This window comes from Thunnus albacares, chromosome 4, assembly GCF_914725855.1.
Source record: "Thunnus albacares chromosome 4, fThuAlb1.1, whole genome shotgun sequence".
Lineage (NCBI taxonomy): Eukaryota > Metazoa > Chordata > Actinopteri > Scombriformes > Scombridae > Thunnus > Thunnus albacares.
The window spans coordinates 15,502,250-15,517,782 of NC_058109.1; the positions used below are offsets into that span (position 1 = coordinate 15,502,250).

The 15,533-nt window shown below is 38.8% G+C and overlaps 1 protein-coding gene across 1 annotated transcript; it reads left to right on the plus strand.

The window, feature by feature from the left end:
* The first annotated feature begins 2,311 nt into the window (after positions 1 to 2,311).
* dusp7 (dual specificity phosphatase 7) lies at positions 2,312 to 14,035 on the plus strand. The gene is made up of 3 exons (XM_044349069.1): positions 2,312 to 3,476; positions 5,586 to 6,014; positions 9,207 to 14,035. Exons 1-3 carry the CDS (start codon positions 3,068 to 3,070, stop codon positions 9,521 to 9,523), a joined length of 1,155 nt encoding a protein of 384 aa, XP_044205004.1. The 5' UTR covers positions 2,312 to 3,067; the 3' UTR covers positions 9,524 to 14,035.
* The last annotated feature ends 1,498 nt before the right edge of the window (positions 14,036 to 15,533 follow it).

Genomic DNA, 15,533 nt, shown 5'->3' on the forward strand with positions numbered 1-15,533 from the left:
GGGAGGCCCTGTGGAAGCACCTTGAAAAAGTACACACACAAAGAGCTGAATGCTACCTGAAGAAGAGACTCATTTCCTATCTGCATGTTACATTTCAACCTGTGGTTTTCTTTCTTTTGCTTTGTGTGCACTTTGTACAAAAGAAAAAAGAAGAAAAACTCATTTTGTTTTTCCTCAAATATATATATATATATATATATATATATATATATATATATATATATATATATGTGTGTGTGTGTGTGTGTGTGTGTGTGTGTGTGTGTGTATATATATATATATATATATATATATATATATATATATATATATATATATATATATATATATATATATATATATATATATATATATATATATATTTAAATATGGTATAATTTCATAGGTCTGATGATTTTGAAACAAAGTTAAAATCTAAAAAAGACAGCAGCTGTTCTGTTACCAAGAGACAAACCAGAACAAACAAGAGTAACATTTGGCTCAGGTTTTCTCAGTGAGATAAAAACACTCCAGAACACTCCAAAAATTTTAATAATCAAAAAGATTATATGAGACAAATATGACTCTGAGACTCAATTAGTGTTGCCTAGTAAGTGGTAAAAAGCCAATTTTCAGTCAGGAAAATGTCCAGTAATAAATTGGTACATAAATTTATGGAAATGTATTTAAATTGTTTGTTATAGAGGAAGTAAAGGCTGTGAGGAGATAAGAGGAAAATGAATCAGAGTCATGTAGGCCGGTAAGTCTGAGCTTCACCTCTGTCCCCAAGTAATTTATTAAAACAGTCAAACATTGAAAATATTAAATGAACAGAATCACAATCCCACCTGAATCACTGGTAAACATGCAGTTTAGTGGATGCTGAGGACGGCAGGATTACAACCACATAGTTGAAGTTACTGCTTATGAGCTGGTGAGCAATTTATTCATCGTTTCCTTGTCTGCGCTCTCAGAAATGATTAAACAAATTTTTGCCTTTTGGAGTTGTTTTGACACATATTGGTGAGCAATATAATCATGAATGGATTAAAGCTGCTAGGTGGCCCCGTGGAGGCCCCTGTTAATTCCCCCTCTCTGTGCCGTAGGGGTTCTACCGGGGACCAGGTTTGCTGTTTGGTAATTTGATTAAACACATTCATTTAGAAATCATAACAGTATCCTCTCAGAGCTTTAGGTTTTGACACAGGGCCCTTTTTAAGACAAGATAAGAGACCCCTATACCCCCTATATATATATATATATATGATCCATCCCACATGAGATTACATGACACGCAATGATACGACATATAAATAACAACTTCTGGCGAATGACATCATGTGCCAAACACAAACAAATCATTGCTGCAAACCACATACTGTATGTAATACATAATGATAAACAAACATATAAATATAAACACTATCTATATCAATCATGTTTTCTTGATGACCAGGTATTGCCCAAATACTCACGCAGAGCAAAAAAGTCAATTTTAGTGTTTTCATGATTCCAACATCTTCCATGAGGAAGTAATTGTTTTTAGTTTTACTGAATAATCTCTTTGTGTTATTATAATACTGAAGGCAAAATGAAACAAAATTTCATTTCGTTGTCTACATCATTTAGCTCACATAACTGACACCTGATGTCCTGTTTCCAAATGATACCCTTTAATGTCAGTTGATATTGTGCTTTTGTAGTGCATATTCACATATTCCTAAACCTGTTGGTAATCCAGCCCAATCTGAGTACAGCAATGAACTATTCTCATACAGTTTCTTAGAGTGACCATGATGTGAATGTATTTGCTGTTTCTTGTAGGCCTGCCAGCAATATAAAGCATCATTTAATAGTGTCAAACAGGTGTGCAGGTTTAAACTTTGGGAACATTGTTGTATTCTAGGTCTGCCTCAGCTACTGAGTGTTATTGCCAGAGTTAATAACTCTTATAGGATGTAGGAGGATGTCCCACTGAGCGCAAAATAAAAGTCATGTTTGGTTAAAATGTACTTCCACATACCTCCAAAAGTGAAAGTTACAAACATTTACTTTAAGTCCCCGTATTTAGCATTTATAAGCTGCATACAAAGAGTTAATAAATGGTTTATACACACTATAATGTAGCTGTAAGCGGATATAAGTGCTTATTAGTGTATCTGTCAACAACTATGATCTGGATGATGGTATATAAACATTTAATGAATGACAAAGTAAAACACAGCAGCAATAACATAAGATGTGTCTTCATTGGACCTAAAAAAAGATTAATGAGCCTTTGACAAAAAGAAATTAACGTAAAATTTAATTTTATAAGATACTATTCTACATGTATTGCATGCTATTCACAATAAAATAAAAATGTCATTTAAAAAAAAGACGTTTAAAAACTGAAAGGTGACTGTCATCTCATTAATCGTGATCATATTTTGATTGGGAGGTTTCCCAGAAGTCACATGTGTTATCTGCATTGAGGACAGTCTATCAGTGAATGGGCAGCAGGGCGTGAAAACAGGCTGAGCTGGTGTGAAGCTCTCGCAGCTCTGCACCTTTAAATCTCTCCGCTCCTCCCTCTCCTCACTGAGGAGGCAGAACCTCTTTTAATGCATCCAGTGGAAATGACAAACCAGAGGCGCTCCACGGGGCCAGCATGTAATAACAATAATCATGGGCTTTAGCGACAGCAACTCATCCGAAACTCACATCCTGAGACGCTAAAACGAGGCATCTCTGGGCCGGTCTGTCGCTCCGCGGACGCCAAATGGACGTCGATGGACTGGAATGAAACCTCCACTTCTGCCGGACTGAAGCTGGAGGAAGGAGGGAGAGAAACCTCTGCATGTTTAAGTTTCCTGCTCCGACCACAGGGGCATCGCTGCGTGCGTGTTGGATGTGTGTGTGGAAGTGTGTGTTGGGTGCGTGTGTGTGCGCAGCGGCAGCAGCAGCAGCAGCGGCGGCGGCGGCGGTGGTGGAGGTGGTGGCGGCGGCCGCGGGAAGGGAAGTTTAGCGCCGTGATTTTTCTTTTCCTCTGTTCCGTTGTGTTGTTTTTCATGTCGCACCAGGGGACCGGCGGATTAACGTTTCCCTGATGAAAATTAACCATCTGTGGAGAGGCTCTGTGATCGTGACTATGATGATGATATCGAGTAAGAGCGTGGAGTGGCTGCAGGAGGAGCTGGAGTCCGGGGCCACCTCTCTGCTGCTGCTGGACTGTAGACCCCATGAGCTGTACGAGTCCTCGCACATCGAGTCGGCCATCAACCTGGCCATCCCGGGCCTCATGCTCCGCAGGCTGAAGAAGGGGAACCTGCCGATCCGCTCCATCATCCCCAACAACGAGGACAAGGAGAAATTTGTCAAGCGGTGCAAGACGGACGTGGTTGTGCTGTACGACGAGGCGACCTCGGAGCGGCAGGAGTCCGGGCTGGGGAGCTCCGTGCTGGGGCTGCTCCTGCAGAAGCTGCGGGACGACGGGTGCAAGGCTTTCTATCTGGAGGGTAAGATTAGAAACAACCGGCTTTTAAAATCTGAAGCTCTGGCTGTGTGTTCAACTCCTTCTAGGTTTTTAATTCATAAAAAAATCTCTCTCTCTCTCTACTGACTCCTTCCTTTCAAACCAGTTTAATTTCACTCTGGTTCAGTCGTCCCAGTTAGATCACATGTGTTGTTTTAACAGGCTCACTCTCACCACATAGTAGACAATTAAAATATACTTATTTATCTGGCCTGGGATAATTAAATTAATGAACACATTATTGGATTTTGTCTCCTGATGTCTGTGTCTGTGGCAGGTTTTGGAAAAATGTGACACATATCCGGCTCTACCAGTTTAATATACGTTATTATAGGTTATTAAATTGTTTTTATGGCACTTAAGGTGTCACACTGTGGCATGACTTTAAACAAATGAACCGTCTACTGAGTAAGTTTGACTTATTTTTTATTTATGTATTATAACAATGAAGCAGCAGCGGCGGCGGTTCAGTCTGTGATGACATAATAGATACAGTAATAACATAATGTCACATACTGTCAGTGTGAAGTCATAATGAACTTTGACAGTTTCATTCACTCACTTAAATTATTGCTCTAATTGATATTCTTATTTTTAGGACAGATAATCACGTCAGTTATAAGCCAATCAAAAAGAAACCTACAACAATGTCTCGTGTCTTAATACATGAAGCTGGGTCAAATATGTTTTCAATTAAATGCTGCAAAAATGGCCCCGCCATGTTGTGCTCCTTCAGAAAAAGACAGGCGTTTTTTTTCATGAATGAACAGGGAAACGAGGAGACCATGACGCTGTCTGAATCAACACGAACAGAAAAGATAAGACAGCCAGAAACGGCTAAAACAAGTATGAAATATGGTTAACACTAGAAGGTGTGTGTGCGTGCGCGCGCGTGTGTTTGTGTGTGTGTGCGTCTCTGTGTATGTGTGTGTGTGTGTATGTGTGTATGCGTGTACGTGTGTGTGAGATCTGTAGATAAACACAGAAATGTTTCACGGGAGTCACAAGCCGAGCTGCCATTCACAAAAAGTCCACTGAGCAGAGTAGTGTGGTAGCAGAGCTGCTGGTTCTCCCCAGGGCTCAGCTTTTCTCAATGGAGCACATCTGTCCGGCATGTTTGCCTATTCATAATGACGTAATGTCACGTTATTATCCCGTTATATGACATATTGATGTGTGATGTAGTGGTACAGAAAAAGACATGACTACAGTTCAACAAAAATGTATTTTTTTATTCAATTAAGAAGTCATTCATGAGATAAAATGCAAATTTAATACTTCTTATGATATATAACTCTTCATGTAGGTTAAAAGTAAAGTATGTACACAGATTTTATTTGGGTTAGCCTCCACTACACCCCTACCTGACTATAGTATATCATACTGTATAATATACTGTAATTAAGAAATAATTACCATGTTGTAAAATGTGTGTTTAATAGGTGAATTTACCACGACCATTGTAATAGTCCAAATGTATTAATTTTTCCTCTTTTTCTTTTATTTCTAATTTATTCATTGTGGTTCAAACGTCCAAAAGGTTCATTTCTAGTTATTCAGATTAGAGCTGCAACTAACAATTCATTTCATTATCAATTAATCTACCGATTATTTTCTCCATTATTCAATTAATTGTTTTGTCTATAAAATAGACAGTCCAAAGGTTACATCTTCAAATGTCTTGTTTTATCCAACTAACAGTCCAAAACCCAAAGATATTCAGTTTACCATCACGTACAACATTTATCATCGCATATGAGAACCTGAAACCAGCTCATTTTTGGCGTTTTTGCTTTAAGAAATTGCTAAAATGATTATTCAATTATTAAAATAGTTGCCGATTCATATTCTGTCAAATGTGACTAATGGACTAATCACTGCAGCTCTAATTCAGATTCCTGACACCCCTCTTGTATCTTGCAGACTCAACGTTCAGCTGCCATTTTGTAGTTTTGAATTACACATTTTACCACACAGTCAGTAACCTGCCTGTCGCCATGTACTGGGCACATTTCATAAAGCCTCGAGTGTAATGACTTTCTTTGCTTTATTCTTATATTGACCCTTTTCTGGTCTTTTCTTGGGCCTCCAGGGGGCTTCAACAAGTTCCAGTCGGAGTACCCTGAGCACTGCGAGACCAATTTGGACTGCTCCTGTCCCAGCAGCTCCCCGCCAGCCTCTGTCCTCGGTCTGGGAGGCCTCCGCATCAGCTCCGACTGCTCAGACGGGGAATCTGACCGCGAGCCGGGGAGCGCCACTGAGTCAGAGGGCAGCCCGCTACCAAACAACCAGCCAGCGTTCCCCGTCCAGATCCTGCCGTACCTTTACCTGGGCTGTGCCAAAGACTCCGCCAACCTGGATGTGCTCAGCAAGTACAACATCAAGTACATCCTCAACGTGACGCCCAACCTGCCCAACATGTTCGAACACGAAGGCGACTTCAAGTACAAACAGATCCCCATCTCCGATCACTGGAGCCAGAATCTCTCTCAGTTTTTTCCTGAGGCCATTTCATTCATTGGTAAGTGGAAGAGGAGAGTGTTCAGATTTATGTGTGCGGTTATTTTCGTTTGAGTATCGATTAATCTGTTCAGTATCGTCTCAAATGATAAATCCTTCTGTCTATATAAAGTTAGAAAATAGTGAGAAATTCCCATTATAATTTTCCCAGAGTCAAAGGTAACGTATTTGTTGTTCCAAAACATTCGATTTACTAACATATATGACAAATCTTCACATTTCAAAACAAAACAACTTGCAATCTCTCGTCATCGGTTGTATGTCTGTCAGCTGTGATCAGTTCAACCAAGGTACGATTATCTTTTCCTTTTTTTATTGGAATCACACCCTGAAGAAGGAAAAATATCCAGTAATTTAAAAGAAAAAAGCAAAGATTAGAGGGAGGTTTGAAAAAAATAACCATAATTTTTGTGTAGCATCATTTTTTACTCATGACCCCACAAATGTATTTTATGACCCCTTGTTGGGGGTCCCGAGCCCTAGTTTGGAATCCACTGGTTTATTCTACAAAATGTCAGGAAATAGTGAAAAATGTCCTTCACATATCCTCAGAGCCCAAGATGAAGTCTTCAAAAAGTCTTTACATCTTTGAAAACAAAGAAAAGCAGCAAATCTTCATACTCGAGGAGCTGAAAACATCAAATGTTTTGTATTTTTCCCATAATAAATGAGTTAGACGCCATTATATTTCAGCATTAGTTTGTTATATTATATCTACCCTCCATTATTCGCTTCTGCTTTTATCCAATATTTTAATCATAATTCACAAAAAACATATTTCTGGCATTTTTATGGTTTTCTAAAAAACAGTTTTAGACAGAATTAGTGGTAAAAATGCGTCACTGAGCCGCACTGTGACATTCAGCTGCCTGTATTTCACTATCAATGATTAAATATGAATTCAATGTCACAAAGCAGCGTTATGAATAAAACATGGAAAGGGATTCTTTGAGAATGGGGTCATACTGAAACCACAAGAATTTACAGTCTCCCGCATCCTCTCACCCCCGTATTCAGTATTTCCCATCATTCCTTCTGACTTAATTCCCAGAGAATGAGTGAATTCCCTCTCCGATGAATCAATGAGAAACGCCAAAGCCTTTGTGTTTATCTTAGATCGTCCAGACAACTGACATTTCACTTTTTTCTTTTACTTTCTTCAGAGTAATGTTACTGTTTAGGTGGGAGGAAGCGTGACACATGCCAGAGCCAGAGGTCATGGCAGATTTGGGTCATACTGATGTTAAACGGTGCTGTCTGGCTGGCTATAATATACGGGGCTTACGTCACATCTTTTGGGTAACATCAGGGTAATTATGGTAAACGATAGACCCAGATGTGAACTCACGCTGTTCTGTGGAAAGTTGTGGATTCCTTAAATATCTGAATCGGTTGTTTAAACATGTTTTTATGTATTCAAGTATGTAGAAGAGGAAGGATATAATTATTTTCTGGCATTTTAACAGCTGGATAAATGGAAGATTCTTGTTATTTTTATTAAAAGCAAAAGTAAAGTGATGTAATCTGCACAATCTGAAGATCTGTTAATTCGTGGATTAACTACAGAGGTTTACACGGTTACTTATTTGACTTCTGAGTCTTGTATAGTCGGGTTTGGGTTGTTCTGATGAGGACTTTTGGCCCCTTTTATAGTGGAAAGTGAGCACACATCACATATAAATTTAATTTGGCATCCGCTTGGCAGCTTGAGCTCGTGAGCCAACTGACCTCAATCCTACAACAAGAGATGCAGGCAGAGAGAGATAAAGGAGTGAATGAGAGAGAGAGAGAGAGAGAGAAGGAAGGAAAGAAGCACTTAACTCTCGCTTTAATGGCCTGTAGTGATGCAAGTGCAAGGACTTGAAACTGACAGAAGGTGGATGGATGTAACTTGTTAATAATGTAAGATGTGTTTTTTTCTGTGTATGGAGAGCTAGAAAGCAGAATGAAACAAGAAAGAAAAAAAAAACATCTCTATGACTTTCTGCTGTCATTGAGAAAGGTCGTTCTAGATTAAACATAATTTAAAAATATAAGGTTTGTGTTCATGTTTCGAGTTGGGGTGCGCTTGTGTTCGATGGTGAATCCCTTTGAATTAGGGCTGCAACAAGCAATTTTTTCATTATCAGTTAATTGGCTGATTATTGATTAATTAATCGTTTTTTCCATAAAATGTCAGAATATAGTGAAAACTGCTCGTAATAATTTCACAGAGCCCAAAGTGACGTCATAATGTCTTGTTTTATCCAACCAAAGGCTGTCAAAACCCAAAAGTATTCCGTTTTCAAGGTTATAAAACAGAAAGAAGCAGAACATCGTCCCATTAAAGATGCATGTTTGCTTGAAAAGCAAGTTAAAATGAATAATTGATTATGAAAATAGTCGCCACTGACATCAGCTAATCAATGAATCACCTACTTGTTTTGACTCTACATATCATTGCATGATGTCATTGTTCCTCAAATTTCAGTTTTTAAATTAATAATTCTGAACTAGTTTTTACTTCAAAACTTGGCTGTTTTGAGTCATTACTTTTTGTTTTACATATATTAGAAATTTGGTCCAGTGTAATGAATAACAGTGAAACAGTTCATTGCTTTGAACATCAGGTGAATGTTTTTTATGTGAATTTGCATACTTGCCTTACCATGATTTATACAAATATTGTGAATTTAATTTCAACCATATTACGTAACCCTACTTTAAAGCTGCTATAGTCAATATTTTTTTTTTATTAACAATGGATCAAGTGTCGCTTGTAGCTTTGAACCCACAGAGGATTATCACCGGACTTTGTGATCCTCTTTAGCTCTTGTGTTTCAGCATTTTTTAACCCGTTGTTTTGGTTTTACAGCCCGCAGCTCTCTCACTGCTCTCAGAATTAAAGCTCTAAAAACTCACTTTACGCTACCTGCCGAGCACCAAACAGCAGCTACTAGCTGGTGAACATAGTGGAGCATTTAGCAACTACGGAGCCAGATGTTTCCCTCAAGAGTTGGTGGAGACTAAAACAGAGCAAAAAAGAATGAATATAGTAATGGCAGAAAGACAACTGTTTGCTAACATGTTAGCCATAACAACTTTCTAACTGTAGTTTTTAACACTTATCTAATCCTCTCTCTCATGCTTTTCTTCTCTTCTCTTCTCTCCCTTCACTCATCTTTCCTCCTCTGTCCTTCCCTCTCCTCCTCAGACGAGGCCCGCTCGAAAAAGTGCGGCATCCTGGTCCACTGCCTGGCCGGGATCAGTCGCTCGGTGACCGTCACCGTGGCCTACCTGATGCAGAAGCTCAACCTGTCGCTCAACGACGCCTACGACTTTGTCAAGCGGAAAAAGTCGAACATTTCCCCAAACTTCAACTTCATGGGCCAGCTCCTGGACTTTGAGCGGACGCTGGGCCTCAACAGCCCCTGCGACAACCACGCGTCCTCCCCGACACACGACCAGCTCTTCTTCACCACGCCGACCAATCACAATGTGTTTCAACTGGACACGCTGGAGTCCACATGAAAATTAAGGGAAAGGGGAGACTGTCCCATCCAAAGGGTCGAAGTGGTGTTGTTACCATGGTAACAAGTGGCTGCACTGGAGGGAAGCAGCCAGTTTTAATGAATGTTTTAGCCTCCAGAGGCTCGTTGTCTGAGAGCCTGGCCACGGAGCAGCTTTGAAGGGAGAGGGGAGGTCACAGATAAAGGGAATGGGGGAGTTTTTTTAACCGAGAGGGAACACTGACGGGTGGGTTTACGACGGCGTCCTCCTCGGAGTTCATTGAAATCGAGGAAAAAGCTCAACTTGTCTTGTAATGAGAAGCCAAGGAGACTTAACTGACTGAGAAACTGGGCGAAGTTCCGCCGCAGGACAGACAGCTTTATACAAAGATGGGAACACGGAAAATCTACCGTGCTCGACTCATGAGACGACATCATCCTCTCTGTCTTTCTGTCTCGGCTCTCGAGCTGAGCTGACTGGTGCCAAGTGGAGAATCTGGGATTTACTCGTAGGAAATCTCACTCTACTGAATGTAGAGTTTTTAAAAACCAAGGAATTAACACACACACGCACACACACACATAAACAAAGTATGTATGTTTGTACTGTATGTACTGTATGTATGTTAACGTACATAGCAGAAAATGTATGGGCAGTCCTTAACAAATTCAGTATGTCTATATGCATTTTTGTATATTTTTGTGTACATTTACGCACAAATCTATACCTTATATAAATATATACACATAGAAATCTTATCTTTGTCCAAAAACAAAGTAATCCAATCCAATAATGGCTTAAGAGATTGTAAAACTAAAGAAAGGGAATGAGTGTGGTGACGCCAACAAAGAGGAACGTTGTTGTGATATTCCTAGTTGTCTTTTTTTTTTTTTTTTTTTAGTTTAGTCTTTCTTTTAGGTTCGTAATGACCTAATGCAGTTTGCACAGTGATGTAGCCATTGACTTGTTGGCACTCGGAGCCGGTGCTGGAAGCAGGCAGATAAAGAGACATTCAGAGAAGATGAGCGGAGAGGAGAGGCCAGTCCCAGGCTGCGACGAGTCCTGACAGCTGCACGGTGAAACGGGGAGGGAGCAGGAGCAGGAGCAGGAACTGGGCCCCGAGCAAAGGACGAGGTTCAGGGGTTCGGATTGGGTCAGGAGGGAGACAGCCTGCGGGGCAGGACAAGGAATTAGCAGTAGAAGTGTGGCTGAAGATACTACAGTAGATTTGACATTTGACCAACTGTTTGCAAGACTGCAGTTCCCGGTTCCTACTTCCTTCCCCATATGATTCATCAAGTTGCCTAACGAGAAGTACCAGTTGTTCCAACAGCTGTTTGATTATTTTAGTCGTTTGTTGCAAATCAACTTGGTTATTGGTTTTTTCATCACAGCATAGTGAGGTTTGCCAAACTGGTTCATAATGGCTCTGACTTTTGTACTTTGAGGCAGAGGCATGAAAGGTTAGGGTTAGCGTTGGGGATACCAAGACACCTTTTTGGGCAGCTTATCTTAGCAACCTTGTGGCAAAGAAGTGCCTCAACACTCTTGTATTACCCACATTGCAAACTTCTTTTTGCCCAAGAGGAAGTTGTTCAATTGTGTCACATCTTAGGTTCCTTTAAGGACCCAGTTAGAAATTTGCCAAAAAAAAAAAGGACTCTGGACAGGACCAGGTGTCAGGGCTGAGATTGTAACCTGGTCTCAGTGTTGGCATCGCAGTGTTGTGGACTGGGACTGACCTCAGATACAGACTGCACTTACTTACTTCAATAGCTTCGTGTCCCTTAACTGCATTTGGAGAAAACGGAGGGAAGGTCTCTCTGCGAAGGGGATCAGCCATTTCATCAAAGAAAATTGTCTGAGTTGATTCACCCTTAAAGCCTTGGGTATATTATATGAAAGAAATATTAAACACAAATGGATATAAATATATATTATAGAGCTAATAGTAAACAGATCTATATTATTTTGTATACCTGAGCATGCTGTGGTACTGTATGCTCTCTAACAGCAGACTTAACCATGGGTTGGATGTTGCTTTACCAGGTGGGAAGACGAGCGATGAGGTCCGTTTTTTTAACTGCTGTTGCTGCTGAACACAGCGGTACACAGCGTGTGGTCAATGAGTTTTCTGGGACCCTGTTCACATCAGGAGCACTTCAAAGGCATTTTGAAAATGATTTGAATAGTATGTAGAAAAAAAACAAATCAGAAAATCCATGGAGAAATTTTCTTTTTAAATCCATGAAAAAATATGTTAAAATTCCGTTCTGCTGTCCTTTTAGTGTCCGTTTCCTCTTATGGGTGAAACAACACTGCAGCACATGGACTTATGGCAGCATCTATAGATGCACTGAGCCTCATGCAAGAACATTTTATCTTTACTTTTTTGCTCTTACTTTTTTCTGGAAGGTTTGCTCGTATGAGTGTTCAAAGTCAAAGTCAACAAACTCACTTGTTTCAATTTCATAAATACATCTGTTCATGATTTGGTGCACACTTGTGGGATGTGATCATTAGCATAATCGATGCCTCAAAAACAGCTTTGTAAGGCTTTGTATGTGTTCTGCTCCATTTACTGGCAAATTTCATTCACAAAAAAAAAAGATTAAAAAGCAGAACTTCACATTGCAGAGCCTGAAATTGAAAAGATAAAAACAACTAATTTAGCAGTGTCAGTAGTGCTATTAGTGTACCCAAAAAAAAAATACAAAATACCAAGTAGGCTGTTACACTGTCACAGCAGACAAAAATAAAAAAGGGAACAGTTTAATTTGAAGTTAGATGCTAAAAAAACATCTTGCTAAAGCAAAGTGATCACTGATTTTTAAAGGTGAGAGCAGAATATTGATTAAGTTTAATTTTATTTATTTTGGTTGATGTCATATTTACATATTTAAATTATAATTCTTAAGTATAGCACCATTTGTACATGACTTGTACAACATCTGAGCCGATCATCAATTTTCTTCATATTTAAGAGAAAATTCTAAATATGAGAAAATTGGTAAATCTGCTCTTAAATCACTTGTACGTGTCATTTGAGAAGTAATCTGTTCCTAAAAGTGGTTCTTGCATGAGGCTCAATTGTCACAGCAAACTGCAGAAGTGTGTTTTTAAAGTGGTGATGTGGACAGGGTCTAAACAGAAACAAAGAACTGGGTTTCAGAGGGGACAGCAGTTGAATCTGAACAGGGTTGGTTTTAGCTGGCCTTATATAATCTTTCTAACTTGTTTCTAATGCTGACTGTTCAATACTCTTTGTATCTCACTTTAGAAAAACATTGTGTAAAAAAAAAAAAAAAAAGATGAAACGTTTGTTATCTGTTATTTGAATCAGAACACGGTAATTATAGACGGCGAGCTGTCTTCTACCGTAACGGGTCACACAAGGTCCTCTTTGTTACTCTGCAATATATCAGAACACCTTTTTTGCAGTATTTTGTAGATCCAAGACCTCAACATTTTTAAATTCTTCTTCTTTTGTACTATATCTATTCTATATAATTATACAAGATCCAGCTCCATATGGCTTGTGGACTGAAGTAACATTTCACCTGGGGTCTCCAAAACGTAGGGCCGGTGAGCCCAGTAACAACACACACACACATACATACATACTCACACACATACAGCCAGAGCTGTGTTTCAGCATGCCAGTTATGTTTCACAATAGATGATTACACCACCCGGCTTAAATAATGACAAGGTCTTTTTCCGTCTTGTTTTGATATAATGTGCTCTATGCTATTCCTGTGGCCTTTCAATATGAATATATATCTGAGTATATATATGTTATGAATTTATATGCAAAAGTTCCTCTCCTATTATAGCATCAGAGATGAAAATAATACTACCATGCTTGAATGGACTTCCCTTATCTGGAGTCATATCCCATCTACAATAAGGAAAATGTTGAGGACTTGATCACTTGCACCCAAGGATTGAAATATATTTCAGTACGGAGCTTTTCTATTTAAAAAGAATATGGTTGATTTCAAGCTGCTTTCTTGTGTTTTTTGTGTCTTTGTAACAATGAAAGAGAAATCAAGTCTTTTTCTCTGTTTGTAAATTTGCCAGACCACGGGAACGGCCGTTTCTGTGTCCTTAAACTTGTAGCTACATATTGGTAAGAATGTGCTCGAGAGTGAAAAACGTGAATGAGCAAAAGAGGAATGGAAGAGGAGTGGTTGGCGGTGTCAAAAACAAAGTGAAAGAAAAAGTGAATGATTTAAAAAAAAAAATTGTTACCTCAGTGAGGAATTTTTCAGGGATTTTTTTGACAATGCATCTTGCATCGTGTTACAGCTTCAAACACACGTTGAATAGCTGTTTTGTATTGTGCTGTAAACAGTTTTTAAAAAAAGATGCAATCTGTCTGTGTATAAAACGGGGGCATGTTAACCGGGGCAGTTTCACCTTTCTGTCTACTGAAGGAAACACGATTGACCCTATGTATTGTACAGTATATGGAAACAACACAAGACATGTTTATACCGCAAATAAATATTGAAATATTTTTTTCTTTAACACCTGTTTCCTTCTTATTTCTTTCCACAACACATTATCATCAAGTGCTAAATCTTCACTTGCCAATTTCGATGAATGGTTCTGAACCTGAGGGCCGGGACCACAACAAGGTCACAACATAAATCTGACAGGTCATGAGATAATTAACAAGACATAGGAAAAATCATACCTTTATGTTCACCTTTAAACTTTCCTCTAATACTTGCTTTATTCTTGTGAATTACTGGATAGTTTTATCAGTTCAGGTCTCTTTGAATTATTCAAATGAAACAGAAAAAATCACATTATCCAGTTGACATATGGTGTCGTAGGGTAGCAAGATGTTTTTTTAAGAGGTAATATAATATAATATGAATAATTGATATGAATTCCTCTCAGATATTCCTATTTCCAATAATCTGGCTTCAAAATTACAGTTTGTCATCTGTTCTAGACTTGATGGTAAACAAGCCTTTCTGAAAGTGATTGAGTTTAGAACACGATAATACAAGTGCTGTTTCTTGTTGGGTTTGTTGGTTTTGCTATGTCTAAGACTTCCCCTTACTTTATCTTCTTCCACAATCTCAAACACACACACATACATAGGGTTTGTCTCATTGTGTCTTTGCAGTGGTTTCGAAGGCTTCTTACACCGAGATATCCGATTGCTTAAACTGAAACTCTACCACTTCCCTTCCCATACACCCTGTCTGTTTGTGCGGTAGAAAAAGGAACATGCTGTTTGTGCTTACCATAAATAACTAGGAAAAAAAACAACCCACCTCTACCACTTTGATCACAATCTAACACTGTTTGTAGTGTAAAATACTACATGCTTGTATTTCAGTACACTATTAGGGGAAAAATTAGACTTATGGGAAATACACTTAAAATTATGTCTGTACGATAACTATTTAGTTTATATGGAGCCAACAGCCAGTTACCTTAGCTTAGAATCAAAGGGAAACAGCTAGACTGGCTCTGTACAAAGATAACAATATCTGCCTACCAGTATCTCTAAAGCTCAATAATTAACACTTAATATCTTGTTTGTTTATTAAATACAAAAACAGAAGTGTAAAAATGACAAAATCTTGGTTTTATGGCCGTTATGTATCCAACTATTTCTTGGCAGGGAGCAGCCACTTCCTGGAATCTTTACTGGTTGCTCGGCAACTGCTCCTAGCCAAGAAATAGTCTGGCACATAACCACCGTAAAACAGCAAATTGAAAAATAACGCTATAGTTTTTATATGAATTTAGATATAATGTGTTAATTACAGTGGTGGAAGAAGTATTCAGATCCTTCACTTAAGTAAAAGTACCAACACAGAAATGTAAAAATGATCCATTAAAAGTAAAAGGCCGGCATGAAAAGTCCTACTTAAATCCTACAGGTACATAAGTATTAGCAGCAAAATGTAGTTAAAGTATTGCAGTAAAAGTAGTGGTTTGGTCCCTCTGACTGATGTTTTCAGGTTTTGGACTTTTTCTCTAATCTTTGATTTTTGGTGAAATA

Bases quoted from the DNA above. Each gene is read 5' to 3' on its own strand.
- dusp7 (XM_044349069.1), top strand. From the start codon at position 3,068: ATGAAAATTAACCATCTGTGGAGAGGCTCTGTGATCGTGACTATGATG. The intron at 3,477-5,585 runs GTAAGATTAGAA...TTGGGCCTCCAG, and splicing joins CAAGGCTTTCTATCTGGAGG to GGGGCTTCAACAAGTTCCAG. The intron at 6,015-9,206 runs GTAAGTGGAAGA...TCTCCTCCTCAG, and splicing joins TGAGGCCATTTCATTCATTG to ACGAGGCCCGCTCGAAAAAG.